The sequence below is a fragment of the Morone saxatilis genome, unplaced genomic scaffold, assembly GCF_004916995.1.
Source record: "Morone saxatilis isolate NCDOM2014 unplaced genomic scaffold, NCSU_SB_2.0 Contig0, whole genome shotgun sequence".
NCBI lineage: Eukaryota > Metazoa > Chordata > Actinopteri > Moronidae > Morone > Morone saxatilis.
The window spans coordinates 6,739,086-6,755,435 of NW_023339650.1; the positions used below are offsets into that span (position 1 = coordinate 6,739,086).

Here is a 16,350-nt window from a genome sequence, read left to right on the forward strand (position 1 = left end):
TAGCATGCTGATGTTAGCATTTAGCTTCAAGCGCCGCTGTACTAAGGCACAGCGTGGCGTATCTTGTGGTGTCATGGATGATAATTAAATAAAACTGTCATCACTAGATTACTTTTCTTAGTATCTTCTTGTAAATCATCATTGGCTCAGCCGGTTGGTACACGAGTGCCTGACATGAACTCTGGGTGTTCCAAGTTCCCTCTTTTTCCAGAGTTCCAAAGCACGGCTTCATCTTCCTGAATGCATTCAGACTAAATACCACACTGCGGCAGGGTGCACGTCATCTAAGAATTATGACCATAAGCTCACAAACACAAGCATATACTCGTGGGGGACACATATGTACAAACAGCACGGACGCACATTAAACATACATACTCTACATACAAGTTAAAAGATGAGCAGAGAGTTCGAAGGCAGCTCTTAATCATATATTGATCAATTTATTCATTCTGTCAGGACACGTTTCTCCGTTGTCCCAAAGTCTTACACAAAGAAGTCATGGTGAGATGTCCAATTTGTTTTGACCAGAAAACAGGAAAGAAAGAAAAAAGCAGTATGTGATCATGACAACAGACACACATTCAAAGACTGCTCGCCATGACAGCGAGGACACTACGTTTGCTAACCTTTGTTTGGTTTGTTGAGGCCAATTTAATATTCCAATCACCCATTGGATTTCCCAAAGAATTCCCAAATGTACCACTTGAATCTTTTAATAGTTTTTTTCTTAGATTTAATTGTACCTGGGGGTTAGGGAAGGGGGGTTGGGGTACACTTAAAATGTACAAAAATAAATGCAAACAAGTATTTTCAAGAGAGAACTTCCTCCTCAGCGTTTGAGGGGTTCCAAAGCCACGTTGAGCAGAACCAGTTGGATGTACAGTATGTAAATGCTTGCATGCACGTTGACACAGGCACTGATCTTGACTTGGTGTCTCACTTTGTGGGTCCTCAGTCAGGAGACAAGAGCATTCTTGGAACTGTGAGCTCTCTCAAACAAGGCAGTCAACAGGATTCGTTTAAAAAATGGTCTGTCCATTCACAAATAACCATACAGAATGACCATTTTGGATGCGCACTTCTTTAAAACCGAGGGGGGATATGGGCCAAGGACAAAAAATATATATCGGCAAATCCAATAACAAAAACTCTGAGGCTCATAATTAGCCTGATGTCTGTCGTATGGAAAGGATAAAAGTAACAGTAACAAATATTTTAACACACAAAAATAGTGGCTTGACTCCAGAACCTTCCGACATCTTTTTACGATACAATACATTACTCTCAATACAGGCTGACCCTACTGTATATTCTGTCCAGAGTGGCTCAGCAAGCCAGTGCTGAGGATTCTGGGTAACGTAATTAAATCCAGAAAAAACAATCACAGGAAGCTCACAATTAGCTTCTGTTACAAACAAACAAACAAAAACAAAAGCGGTATACAAATAAAAAAAAGAGAAAACAACAACTCCAAGAACAGCAAAACCAAGCACAAATAGTATGATCTATAATTAAGGCGAGTTAAAATATTGCAGAATAATTTGGCCCCTGTGTCTCAAACAGACTGCCACAACAGTCAGAGCTCCCCGACTCTTAATCACTGCACGGATCCAGAGAAGAGAAGAAAGGATGAACTGAAATGAGAACGAAAAAGAAAGAAAGAAAAAGAAAACCAAAGAAAAAGTGATCCTCTTTGGAGAGAAATTGATTTTATTTGGTTTAGTTTGGTCTCTTCCTCAGGAGCGTGTTAAAGGGAACAGTGAGGACCTCCTTTCTCAAAAGAATTCAAATAAAGAAATGAAAGAACAGAAAAGGGATTGAAGATTGGTAATGTGATTAACTTGTGTTTATCTGAGACTGTTTATCTTTTGAGCGCAGTATGAAGCGGGAGGGGGAGGGGCACCAAGATCAGACAATATAAAATGTTGTTTTATAAACAACCTGATATGACAGATGGCAATGCAGTGCCCTGTGGGAAGAGTGCGTGTCCCCCTCAAAGTCCTCCTTCTGATTAAGAGCAATCGGGCGAAGAAAAAAAAAAAAGAGGAATGGGATAGGAAGTCAAGTTTCTGAGATACAAAGTGATGCTGACCCTCCTGTTTTTTTTTTTTTTTTGGGACTGAAGGTCATTTCAGGCGAAGATCCCCCACAAACTGTCCCTCTGCTCCCCTGTTTGTTAAAAAGGCTCGGGGTTAGCGGAGTCAACTTTAAGTCCTGGGGGTCACCTTATGCGCGAGGGGGCCGCCAACAGGCTGTCTGGCTGTTTTTGTGGGTCTGATCGAAGGTATCAGACCACCCAAAAGGAGGAGGCGTGGCTGTGTGTTTTCACTAAAGATGTCCAAAGTCCACTTTCCTCCTCTGTGAAAGTGGGGGCTGTTGTCCTGTTTTCACCTGTCTGTTCCGCCACCCCACCTTCTCATCTCGTTCCGATGTTTCAGACCCATTCCTGCATGGAGCGTTTGCAGTACAGTATGTGGCGTGGCGTGCCCTTCCTCTTGAACTGAACCACGGTGTAGATCAGCACCAGCAGACACAGCGCGAGCACGCAGGGGATGACGATGGCGATGGCCTTCACCGTGTTCGCCTCGTTGTCCAGCTCGATCACCACGTCCGAGTTGCCGTCGTCGCCCGGCGGCCGGGCGGGGTCGATGGGCGTCAGCTCGCAGCCCATGAAGTCCTTGAGGATGGAACGCGGGTAGCCTGGCTCCACTCTGAGGAACTGATTGTTGAACTTCCAGTACTCCTTACCCTTGTAGAAGTAGGTGAAACCTGAGGGAGGAAGGAAAGAAGAAACAGAAACCTGTAAGTATATCGTGCACTGACAAGATTGTCAGGGGGTGTTTAGCTGCTCTTTAAAAACTGATATATAACTTTTATATAAATATAATTAGAATCCAGATAAGCCAAAGAGATACCTGGACAACAAGCCATCACTGTCTGTGTTTAAGGTTGTTCATACGTCTGTCAAGCAGGGCATAGTTAAGCTCACTTTCAATTCAGACAGCATTTTCTTTCTAATTGAAACACTCAGCCAACTTATGCTTTTTTTTTTTTTTTTGTTTTTTTTTTTTTTTTTTTTTTTCTTTTTTTTAAAAAAAAAAAAAAAAAAAAAAAACCACAAAACAAAAACGGATTGAACTGAAATCGAAGTGTTGATATCCTGCCACTGCGGTACAGCAAGCGCACCTGAACCAGTTGTGTGTGCTGCTCTGCTGTTGAGCCACTGTTTCCGTTTCAGCTCTATTGTTCAGCTGAGATGTCTCTGAATGTCCCTCAGGACTAATTATATCTGGTCATAAAAAAGAAAACACACCCAACCAGGAGCCAAACCCCACAGCTAATATCACACAGCAGCACAACAAATGTCACCGAGAACCAAGCGGCTGCCGTGCTTTTCAAGTCACAAGGGTGGCAGTTTTTATTCCGAGCGGGAATGTGAAAGCAATTGTCCCGATGTCACACAAATTCATAAGTCTGCTTACACGGTGAGCCAGTGTTCATTTTTTGATGAAAAAGTGAGGGTTATTTCACATGGGTCCCTCTGTGTCAGCAATGAAAATGGTGACAGAAGCTTACAAAAATGTTTTTCTTTTCTCTACAAACACATAGTGTATACCCCATTCCAGCGAACATTTAGACAATGAATAAATTGTAACATAATGTCAAGTTTCAATAAAGACATACAATGTGGTGAAATGACATTTGATTTTTTTCTGTGCCATGATAATAACTTATTGTGAAAATGTTGTGTCTAACTGGGTTGACACTAAACTTTGCTGCCACCTGCGAGTCACTGTCCCTGAGATGCTTTTTGGGAAAATATATGCTGTGTAAAACTGAATATGACAGCCTGGCTGAATTCTCAAGCTCTCCTCTTCCTCACTGGCCCCCTTCACACTTTATTTTCTCGCGATTTATTATTCATGCACACTCTTCTCGGGGAAAATAAGGGAGGGAAATGCTCAAAATTTCCAGTCAGATGGCAAGATGGCTATTGTGGAAAAGCCAGGGCTTCTTAAATCACTTGTTAGGCAGAGATGTTTGTGGTGAGGAAGTGAGGAAGAACAAGACTGAAGTTTTAAAAGATTCATCCCTTAAAACATTGTCTTCCCATGCGTTTGTGGGACTTTTTGTCCCACAAACTGATTGAGGTTTTATAGGATGTTTTTGTTCAGTTTATTTTTTTTAATCCAATATGTTTTTCATTCAGTGTTATGTTTTTAGCAAAGTCCAAAGTCATCTGATAGCAGCAAAACCCAATTAAAATTCTTCTCTCTGTATAATTCATTATTTTAGCTGATTATTGGTGTTTTCTATGCCCAGCAGACTGTGTGCCTACATGACTGACATCTTACAACTAATTTATGAGCAGAAGGAAATCACAGAGATTATTTTGGCAACACCACTTACCGACTTTCTCACCGAGAGAAGATTGAGTCAGGAAGCAATTAGCTTAGCCAAATAATTAGCTTAGCATGAAGAGTGGGAGCAGGGGGAAATAGTTTGGCTCTGTCCATTGAAAGCTCACAAATGAACACGTTGTATCTCTTACATTGTGCCTTTTTACAGGGAGCTATGCCGTGCTTTAGCTATTTTTTTGGTGTGAGTAAGGAGCAGTGACTTCCTGGAGTCTTGTAGACAAAAGCTACATAACATAATTCCCTCTAAAACTGCAATTTGTTCTTTTGTTTCACATAAACAAACGTGATACAACTTGTGCATTAGTGAGTTGGCTATTTTTTGAACTGTGGAGTGAGCCAGGCTACCTGGTTCCCCCTGCTTCCAGTCTTTGTGCCAAGCTAAGCTAATTGCCTAGCAGCCCTTGCTTTATACTGTGTACAGCCATAAGAGCAGTAACAATCTATTCATGCAACTCATGGCAGAAAACAAATAAGTGCATTTCCCCAAATGACAAATACCTCTAATTTAATATATTTCCTTTAAAAGAAGAATGCACAGGTCTTCCATCAGAACTTATTTAGTTTGGATGAGTGGTAGACAAGTAGTTTGTTTCATTAAGGGTCCTTAAAACCTGACCAGTTACAGTCTGAGCAACATGTGGTAGTGTCAGCAATGAAACACGAGCCAATCCACACACAACCGTCTCCAATCTCTCATTTAGAGTTCAGCTGAGTATTGTGATTAGCTAAAGAAATACAACCGCTCTTGGGGGGGGGGTTTCATTCCAACTGGCAGCAGCTTCTGCCACACTTTTCTCCTACATTTAACACAAATGATTGTTATTTAGAGACAGAACGATCCGGATGAAGCAACAGAGAGATGAGGTTGCTGAACTTGCAGTTCTGTGATAACCATGAATATTAAGAGTGAGAGGAGAGGTGAGACAGCCTGAGCTATTGTGGGTTAGAGCCAGGTCAACCCCCGCCCAGAGGCCCCTACTCTGAAACGTGTTGCCTCACACACATTACCATCGGCAGCAGCAGCAGCGCACTCAATTATGGCTGGTTATCTGGGTCAATGTTATGAGCGCGCCGCTTGACACGCTGTCTCCGCAAACAGCGAGCCCGCCAAATAAATACAACCCGACACTTATACCAGCTGAAATACATGCGATGCACCCATCGTCCCCTTGGATATCAATCCACCCTTCATGCTCCGATTGATGCCCGCTCCACCTGCTCTCACCGGCAGACACGCCCTGCTACGGATCTGGCAGCAAATCTTGGGCACAGATGGCCCGAGCGTTCAGCACCACCTGCCATGATTTTTCCAACCCAGGCGATGCCAAGACCAGGCCCGAACCCACCTGGCATAATACATCCAATGGGAAAAGCGTTTTCCCCCTTCACACTATCTGACGGGCCAATGGGTGAGTTCTTTGACAGTTCTTAATCCCGCCTACCCTCCTTTGGCAATGGGCAACTGGCTTAAACCGGAATGAGCGCCCAGCGGTGGTCTTGTCCTTTCTGCTTTCCACAATCCTGCTCCAACTGGGTCTTATGGCACAGTGAGCAGGATGGACTGATTATGGAACATTCTGCTTGCTAAACTTGAAAAAAAAATTTAAATAAAAACATAAAAACTAATCTGGATAAACTGACCTCTTTTTATCTTTCATTTGCTGTACACACTCTCTATCAGCCTTTTTCCCCTGATATTGCATTTATGGAAGTGTGCCACTCACTGGGACTGTAATAACTAGGGCAAATTTCAATCAATGCTACTCTGGTTTACCTCCCGCACACTGTGTGCCAGTGACCAGCTGAAATCAATGCTGCCTGGCACATGAACCGTGCTGTTATTGCCAAATCAGAGTATCGGGCAGGACAATTCGTACCATTGGCTTTGTCAACGAAGGCTCCCTGCGGCGAATCAGGCACACCTCTCCACACTGTGATGGGCTTGGGATAGCCAGGGTCCATGGTTCTCATTTCCTCATTGTAGCGCCAGTACCTAAACAGGAACAAATGATGAGCCACAGGAAGACAAAGCAGGTACTGTACATTAATAAATGCAGGTACAATTGAGAACAGATGGTATTTTATGCTCATATCTTATAGTCGTACCACAGGTGAGAATATCTCAGCCTCTGCTGCCTCGACTTTGACCATTCTTGTTTTAAAATCTGTCACCTGCAAAATCCCTGACTATGAAAGTGCAATACGTTCTCTACTTCATCATCAAAAAACCAAATGTGGGAATATCTTCATCTCTGCACTATAGTTCCACAGACTTCAGCCAGACAGCATCGCAGCTGTTTGGATGCTCATGAACACCTTACAAAGACACATAAGTTGAGTTTTCCTTTAATGTGTCACAGATGTTTGTGTTAGCTGAGTGAAATTGAAACTGAGTAACTTTCTTCGGTCAAAATCAGTGTTGACACAAGGATGGCCTGGGGTCAATGTTCACCGTGGGGAAGCCCTGTTGGCATTTCATTTGGTAACAGGAATGTGGTGATAATCATGAACGGCAGACACCAATTTGTGGTTGTGAAAACTTGGTTGCAGAGTGTACTTGTTTGAAGACTGAAAAGGCTACGTAAAATCAACTGTGTGGGTTTTTGAAACAATGTCGCCCACCATACTTGAAATAGTACTTGAAATACTTGAAAACAGCAATCTGCTGTTTTAGCATCATAGTTAAGGTGTGATGTACTTTTATGTATACTTTTGTATCTGTGTTTTAATTGGGACCCTCCACGGACCTGCAGATAAAAAACATCTTGACACTAACTCTCGTACAATACATGAAATGGTGACATTTATGTTTAATATTGTGCATGCTGCTTACAAATACACAAGTGCGTTTGCTTGTAAGACAGAATATTCTGTGTTTTTTGCAAAGTTGTAGTTTCAAGGGACATGATATCTAAATTATTGAAGTTTTTTTTAAAGTTTCCTTATCGCTTGTGAAAACAATCTTCGTTGTTGCACCCACCTGTCCCCTTTAAAGAAGTAGGTCTTGGCCACATCCTCCCACCACACAGCGGTCTCAATGCTCTGGGCTGGCATACCGTGGCCAAACTGGGTGATGTCCTTGGGGTATCCAGACTGCAACACCGTGTCCTTAAACACCCAGAACTGCTTTCCTGCACATCAGGAAAGAGAGGGAATAACTAATTAGAAGGAGAAGGACAGCTGGGATTACCCTCCAGGAGAAAGACACGAGAAGGGCAGATTTACAGAGACAGAGACGAGCCTTGTAACAAATGGCGGGCAATAACCTGTTGCCTTGTATTAAAGTATTTGATGATGATGTTTCCCTAATTTAAAATAGGACACAAACATGGTGACATGTTCTCCTTGCCCTTGCTTAAAGGTACTCTGGGAACTTTTCAGTGCTGGTAACTGCTCTGCTGAGATAAAAAGGAAACCGCAACGACCCTTGTGGGAGAACTGGCAGCCAAGGAGTCACATTAAAACTCTTTTTTACAAGTTTCCTAGCCCCAAGGAGCCAAGCAAACACCTGAGCATTAGGACATTGTGGGGAGGGCTATGATAATGTTGAAAAATAAAATGTAATGTAAAATGTAAAGCATGTTTTAGATTTTGAGAGTTTTCTGATTGTCCCCTTTCTTCTTTCTCTTTAAACCTTCCTTCCTGTGGAGTAATTAGGTTCAACAGCACGTTTCTGACACAGCGTGACCCCAGGAAGTGCTTTTCTTCGTCACTGGTGGAGGTGGGTGGTGTACTGGGAGGAAGTGGGGGGTGAGTGGGTGGGTGAGTGGAAGAGTAGGGAGATAGAAAAGAAAGAGGTGGAATGACGAAGGTAGAGAGAGGAAAAAGGATATCTAATATTTTAGCTTATCATTCTTTGCTGACTCATGTCACACACCAGTTTATTTTGTTTTATCAGACCACTTTCAGACAATTTCACTTGATTAATCATTGGAATGAGGCATAAGGCTGTCTAAGCTCAAAATTACATGCAGGGGAAACAATATTCATTACAAAAACTATGAATATGATAATATCTGTACAACAGAAATACTTTTCTATGCAGTCTTTCAACAATTCGACTGACAAAAATAAATGTTTGTCTTTTTGGGATCTAAACCCCTCAGGTGGAGAAACTTTGTTGGGGTAAAGATGGAAACTAAGCAGAGAAAACATAAAAAGGCTGATGTGTTTGTCTGACTTTGAAAGTAGCAGAGGATTATATAAACAATATGAAACTTTTTTTAATTAATCAGGTTTAATATTACCATTTTCTCTACATACATGTTTGCTGCCATGGCACAAATTGATGAAATAATATTTTTTTGTGTGTGTGTTTAGAGCTGGAGCTGGATTCATACTCCTTCCTGGGGTCTGACTGACCAGAAAGAACTGTTGCAAGTTAGCTTTAAGATGACCTGCACTCTTTTCTTTAACAAATGCAGGAAATGGGTGTGAAATAAAGCAGACATTATCCCAGAAAACCTTTGCGCTCATTCTGTTGCTTCACAAAGGCCACACATCTGACATTTAAGATTAAAGTAGTATTTACAGTATACGGCTGAAGAGAAGGAGGGAGATTTATTAAAGGAAAGGAGGAGGGTAAGTTGGAATGTAATGGGCTTCTTTTGGAAAGGAAATTTCTGTAATTTCACCTTTCTCTTTCAGTGCTACTCTCATTCTGGGTCACACTTCCTCTCGCACACACAAACACAGCACACCCTGAGATTAAAAGAACCTCCCATTCCTAAAAAGAATGAGATATAGTTGATTCATAAAAAACATCTACAGAAAATGGGATTCTCCTTTCTTTAAAAAAAATAACAGGCTTCAGAGTTGTGAGGGCGGCTTGTTGTAGTAGACATCTGCCGCAGTGTACCGAGTAATCCCCTGTTTGCCCTCAACAGTGTATGAAGAGTGTTATATAGGATGAAGATTTGTTCCAAAAAGAGAACTCTTCTCCTTACACACAAACCGGTTTTGAACCAGCTGACACTAGCAAGCTACAACTGACAATATCTGACAATTCAAAGTCCTCGGCTACAAATGAGAAGCTTGCTTTTGTTTACCTGTGTCTAACATCAGAGAACCACTGGTGTGAAAATGACTTAATCAAATAAACAGTATTAGTATTCTGTATTGTAAATCTGCCACTGCCAAGTTTGCCAGATGTACCAACAGTAACTAAGAGGGGTGGAAGATATGAGTCGGACTATGAAATTATGATTCTGAAATAGTGACACCGAAAGTTTGGCAGTTCTGGACTGAAAGTTCACTTTCCATCTCATAATGCACGCCAATACTGATATATATATATATAATATATATCGGGTGGGCATATTGGCCCAGCGGATTTAACAGTCTAGCTTCAATCTAAACTAACACGCTCTCAGACATGTCTGCATGTGGTAAATGAAGCAAGCGACTGTCTGTCCTCTGACACAAAAAGCACCAATCAAGCTCTGATTGGATCCTGCCTCCTGGGAGGAAAATGCATATTGACGTATAGATCTTGCTGCATGCGTACTGTAGGGTGCCTGTGTTACTGCTACTGCTAAAATTTTATGTGATTTATTTAATTTGAATTTATAATGTGATCTTATGTTGTGATTTAGCCCAATCAAATACTTATATTTTTAGATTTACAGCTTTTACGTGTAATTCTTCAAAATCTGTCTGCAGGCTGTCATCGATCTGTGGATGGCGATTCTGTAAGGACGTTCAGCCTGTTTAGTAAAGCTGACAATAGGCTTGATTCTACTGTTGCATATAATTTTCACACGCTGAGCCGACTACATATTCTTCTCTTGCATATTCAGTCTCAGAAGAATGGAAACAGGGAAACACTGACTCAAAACTGGCACAAAGCTGCACTGTAGGAATGAAGAACACATGCTGAATCTATTTCTAATGTATACCAGCGGTGTCTGCTTACTGACCTGCTCTGTAATGCTTTAACAGCACCAAGCTAATCAGAGTCTCAGCCATTACTTCAGTGCAAACTACACTCTAAAGTCTCCATCTGTGCATTTATTTTAGGAGAATTCATCAGACAAGGCACCGTTGGAGAATATTCAAAAAGGCTGGTTAGACAAGGACCTAGAGTACTGCATTTTGTTTTCTGACCGACTTTCTTTTTAATTTTTTATTCCAAATGGGGACAGACAGAATAAGGCCTTCTGGGAAATCAGCTGTGCGTGTTCAAATGAAAAAATGACGTTCTATTGGTATGAATTTTCTAAATCTGCGCGCAATCCCATTGCTACCCAGCCCGGAAAGTGAGCAGGGTGGAGGATAAAGCACCGAAATCAAACTTCCAGAGCTTGTGGCTCACATGGGACCAGTAGTCTGCATTTCCAGGAATTGTTTGAGGGTTTAAAATAGAAATGGGTTTGAGTGAAGATTTGTAGTTTTTACCTCAGCAGACTTTCACTACCTCCCTACGTCTGCTTTCATCACCACCCTCTCTCCGTCAGTCTCCCTCTCCGGAGCGAATGCAAATACGGGTTTACAGGGCTGCTATGTTTGTTTGCCATTTCTTTTTAGTGGCTTTTCGGCTTTAGACATAATTAGCTTTAAATCTCTGTGTTTGGGGGCTAACGTAAAGTAGATTTGAATATGTAGACAAATCTCTTCAAAAAGGTAAAAAAAAAAAATCTAACTTAGAGATGATTAAACACTGACAGTAAGTACTGAAGCTCTGCCACATGGCGTGACAGTGATTACCAAGAGTTATGCATACTAATTATACCTACAGTTGAAAATGTAAACTAAAACATATTACTATCAGCACCACTAAACAGAACAGCAGTATTATAAATCAGAACTGGTGGATTATGGCGGAACCGAGTGAGCAAAACATTGCTTTAATCTTCCACAGATTTACATTGAACTCACACACCCAGATAAGATCAAGGCGGTTCTTTGAGTGAGCATTATAACATACAGCAGTTATTAAACATAAAAACCTGTTTCTATATCTGGACGCACACAGAAAACACACGCTGAATACTAATAAGACGTGCATAACAGTTTATACAAAAAGACATGTCAGCCATGTACACAGAACATATCCTGTGGATGCCCAAGATGAATAACATGAGAAGAAAATTTAAACCAGGATGGTACAGACACAATATTTGGACAGGATGGAAATGGAAAATAGCTTTACACAGCGGTATGGTGACAACAGTGACGATGGCGATGAAGCATGTGAGCCTACCTTTGAAGAAGACGAACTTGCCCTCGCTGTTCTCGTAGACGGCATCTATCTTAGGTGGCAGGCCCCTCCAGAAAACGCTGATGAGCATGGGGTATCCTGGCATTACAGAGTTATCTCTCACCCGCCAAAACCAGTGGTCCTGAAAGAGAGATGTGGAAAGACATTGTTAGGAAACGGAGAAAAGCAGGACGAAGGTCAAACATGACTCGAGGGGCGCTCTATTGATTTTACACGTTGTTCTGTGTACTAGTGAGAAGCAGTACCAGTCAGCTTGTCGTATACAGTCCTCTGTGGCTCTGGACACCCTGATGATGTCATCAGGGTTGTCATGGATTGGGCTTCTGGTGCCCCAAGCAAGTCTGTTTTTGAGTGTGCGATGGTCTCATTGGGGGGCAAAACTATCAACTTCTGTAGATGGAGTGGGTGGCCTTAGGGGGCAGCAATGAGCAATTTACTCCAAGGATGGAGATTAACTGGTGGTTTTACCAATGCAGCTCTGGTTAACCCCCCCCCCCATCTGATAGCGGTGGACTCAGGCCAGCTCCTTGCCCTCCCGCTCTTCCAAACAAACCCTGCTGGCGATGATCAACTCCGGCTGCTGCTTTGATAGCCCCGATGCCTTCAAAATCCACACATACTTTCTCAGGTTGCCTGGAAAGCCCACGAGGCCGTCGATACGCACGCAGAACTTGAACATACTGGGAAAACCATCAAGTAACGGGGGCCAAGTGATAGCCAGGAGCTCTATGAGAAGCCAAGAGTCTCTGATTTCCATCGGGGGAGGGAAACGTCAGCGCGGCCAAGTGGAAGGTGTGTCTTTTTGATGTTGGATGAAACTTGATGACAGAGGGGGCCTGGGGGAGACCCAGCTGTGAAAGCCATTAGGACTCAGCGAGATGTCCCACCCTTTGGCAATGAACGGCCAATTGAGCGCTCAGGCCAAAAAAGTCTGACCTCATAGCGAGGGACACAGAGACAGAGAGAGAGAGGAGACAACACATCATCACACCCTGCCTCATTCACAGTGAAAGCTAAATAAACAGCCCATTTATCAAACACTCTCTCCGCTGCTTTCTTTCTCTCTCTCTGTCTAATCCAATTGTTTCTCTGGGACTCTCCTCTCTCCCTGGACTCTTCCTCCTCTTTCTTTTCATTTCCCCTTGTCTCTCATTCCAATTCCTCCTCTCCCTCTCCCACTCTATACCTACTGCCTCCATAGATTTCAATTGTTCAGCATTTTCTTCTGTACCCGGCCCGGCCCAGTAATTGAAAACAGATCAAACTGTGAAATCCGACCCATTTTAATCCCTTTGACTGTATAAAAGGGAAAATGTTCTTCCTGCTGCCCTACCGTCCCACTCCCACTCTGAAAATAAAGCTCAGGCGAGCAGACTTCACTTGTAGAACATTTCTGCCGGCACTTTGCAATTACAGGAACGTCTAGAATAATCACAACAAGTTTGGTCTTAGCAGAATTTGGAAATATACCTCAAACTGCTCATGTTCTCTGCTTTGAGAGAAAGGGCAGTGCAGGGTTTGTCACGCATACTGTCTCACGGCACACAATAATGCATGCAGTGCAATAAGGTTTAATTACCATACGCTCTCTGTAGGAATATAAATTCTGGACTACTTGACGGCATTAACGAACTGTCCCTACCGATGAGTTTTTGTCAGTGTCGAGGAAGGTTTGTGAAGCAGAACGCAAACTGCAGAAATTGCGCTGAGAGTTGTGTGAGCTAAAAGTTAATACTGTATGACACATCACTGTCTACTAACCCATTATGCAAACATAAAGGGCATGGAGGGATTACTGAACGGGCCTACCCCCTGGGCCAGAGCCTCTGTTTGAAGTGACTGTTAACATTTCTAATTGGAAAGTCAATCACACAACTGAATGAAGCTTAAAATGACTACAAGGACACGTAAACAAGCACGAACAGACGCAAACTGACTACAAAGAGACACAAAACATTTTCTCTCTAATTGTCTAATTTGTTCAGGATAAAGATATTATTAGTTTCAAAAGTTCGATCTGTAAGTTCCTTAAAAACAAATGTCATGCATCTAGTTCTCTGCACACTGACTTTTTATTAAATTTAATAAGGACCTTCGCAGTAACATACTGAATAGAAAATGGATGATTTTTGCTTCTTTTTATCACCTAAAATGACCAAAAAGTGGCTCTTACAAAGCCTGGACCCCTATTTATCATCATCTAATAATTACACTTCAATATGCTAACAAAGAGCCAATTAAGGAATAAAAAATATGTTTTTTAAAAAGAAGAATACAAAATATGTTCTTGACAAATGAAAAAAAAAGAAACAAACAAACAAAAAGGCCCAAAAAAGGTGTAATTTGTTTATCTGTGTAAGGCCTAACACTAACCTTCCTTGAATGAGGTTAAAACATAAATCTCTGATATCCAGGTCAACCCTGGGTTAGCATCTGCTGCTGCCATGTGTGTGTGCGTGTGAGTGACTGAAGAGGTGAGAATATGACAGACAATGGTGTTAGGATGACAGCGTTGTTGACCTCTCACTCTGTTGATGTGACGCGCACACTCGCTTGGCTCGACTGAGAGCAGAACGTAGGTGTAAATAATTCAGAGGGATGAGGATTATGGTTGAAGCTTGAGATCCCTGTGTTTATCAGGATTTCTTGCCAAAATGGACTCTTTTTCGCTGAGACTGCAGAAGACCAGCTTTTTAAGCACGTGCGCAGTTGTGTACTTGTGTATTTTCTCATCTGTTGAAAGCTACCTCATACACTGGAACAAAACTTCTCCAAATCCCATTAACATAACTGCAACTGTTGTAAATAATGAAGTATGACCTTGAAATGAAGTCACTACAGCAATAAGCACTGGTTCAACTTTTCAACCTGCAGCTGTGTCTCTTTTATTACTGTTCATTCTAATATGGCTTTACAGTTTTTACTTGTGGCAAAGCTTTCTAATCCAATAAATGTCAACAAAGCAGAGTGCAATATGCAGGCGGTTAAATTAGAGATGTAAGCCTGGAGAGGGGTGTTCAATAGGTGAAACATCAATTACATTAGATAATTATACAACAAAACATACCTCATAACACTAAAACCACTGGATGAAATGCTAGCAAAAATGGCTTTATGGATAAATGCCCTGAAATGCTCTTGCACACTGTAAAAAAGGGGGTCACCCACCAGTTTCATCTGTATTCATCTGTATAATTGTTTATGCAATTATCTAAGATTCTGTGGTTTAAAATGACTTGAATCAAAGAATGTGGGTTTTCTTGAGAATATCAGTTGTATCTAAAAGGTAATAACATTTAATGAAGATTACAGAGATGACAGCTGTGTCCAGTCTACCACAGAGATAAGCCCTGTATGCTTTATGTATTCTCTCTGGTTCCTTCATTTTACACTCTGAGGAGAAATAAGAGCCTCTGTTTAGAGAAATAGTACAACATTGTGGGAAATATACACACTTGCTTTTCCTGAGAGTTAGATGAGAAGATCAACACTACTGTCATGTCTTTACGGTTAATGTGAAGCTATGGGGCCGGGAGCTTCATGTCTAGCGTACATATCGTCTCTGTGAAGGGTGTTTAAGAATCTGAATAAACATCTGTAGACACATAATTTAAAGCTATTTTTTGTTATGTTACTTATAAATTGGTCTATTAGTGGCATTCAAAAGTCTTAAACGTTTTCTTTAAAACCATTATCTCCTGACACCACTCAAACACCCAGCTATTGCAGGACTATCCTTTTTCCTCCCAGTAACACAAACGAGAAAGATACTGAGATGAGTGGACAGCTCACTGCCAACTCGGCCACTGTGTTCTCATTAATGGATGTCGGAATCGAAGCATGTCTCCAACATCAGCCGCCAAGTGGCCAATCCTGAACAGCAAGGCGCCCTCTGGCATCCTAGAATCCCCTGCTCTAAATCTGTCCAAATCAAGGAAGGAAGGTCTCTCAGTGACAGGCAAGTGAGTGAACTTGAGACTAGTGGAGGGGAGGAGGAAGAAGGAGGGACACAAGAGGGTGGCAGTTTCCTTTATGATAGACTGTCTCAGGATGAGAGTCAGGCGGTAGACTGTTTTTTTCTCTCTATTGCTCCTGATTGTAGGTACTGCAAGAGGCTCTGATTGCATCTATGCAATGGTCTGCAGCTACAAACCTCTGAGCAGACCATGCATCATAATTAGCCGCTATTAAATGAGAGCAGAAGCAAACTCAATAAAATTACCCTGAAGCGTTTAACCATCGATCCTAACAATGGATACAACCATTCCTAAATCGCTGCTTTCCAAAATATGTATTCTTTTACACTTTCACATAAAGGTTGCAGTGAACTGTGCACCCTTAACTGGCTTTAAATTGCTATAAAGTATATGGAAGTCAATGGAAAAAACTCAAATTCTCTTTAGGAATAAAAAGGAGCACAATATGTTTTAGTCCCAGTAGCTGATTCTCCTTATATAGCATGTCCTTGTGTTGTTTTTTGGCTTTAAGAGAAGTGTGTTTCAGGGAATGTTTGGCCTAAAACCCAAAAGCCCTTTTTGGATTTTCTGGCACTACAAACTGACAAGATGGCGACGAGCCATAAACTCAAATCCAGAATTCTAAACGTCTGTTGGACGATGTCTGAGACAATCCAAGTCTGATGGGAAAACAATGGACTCTTGGTGTCTGGTCATTGTCGGACAGTATAAGCGATGAGGTCACAGTCCA

General features: G+C 41.8%; 1 protein-coding gene and 1 long non-coding RNA gene across 3 annotated transcripts in view; one reads left to right on the forward strand and one right to left on the reverse strand.

Moving 5' to 3' along the window:
• Positions 1–409: 409 nt before the first annotated feature.
• The window catches only part of LOC118343574 (matrix metalloproteinase-16-like), a 69,283-nt gene continuing 53,342 nt past the window's right edge, over positions 410–16,350 (reverse strand). Inside the window, exons 8-11 of one of the 2 annotated variants that reach the window (XM_035682477.1) lie at positions 11,626–11,764; positions 7,405–7,555; positions 6,302–6,417; positions 410–2,772 (exon numbers count right to left, since the gene is read on the reverse strand). In XM_035682477.1, the coding sequence (XP_035538370.1) occupies positions 2,438–2,772; positions 6,302–6,417; positions 7,405–7,555; positions 11,626–11,764 (741 nt within the window). In that variant the 3' untranslated portion in view covers positions 410–2,437. The remainder of the gene's footprint in view (positions 2,773–6,301; positions 6,418–7,404; positions 7,556–11,625; positions 11,765–16,350) is intronic. The other variant, XM_035682486.1, reaches the window with a different exon arrangement.
• LOC118343586 lies at positions 5,452–8,880 on the forward strand. Its single transcript, XR_004797568.1, has 3 exons — positions 5,452–5,833; positions 8,082–8,145; positions 8,745–8,880. It is a non-coding gene; the product is annotated as an uncharacterized LOC118343586 (long non-coding RNA).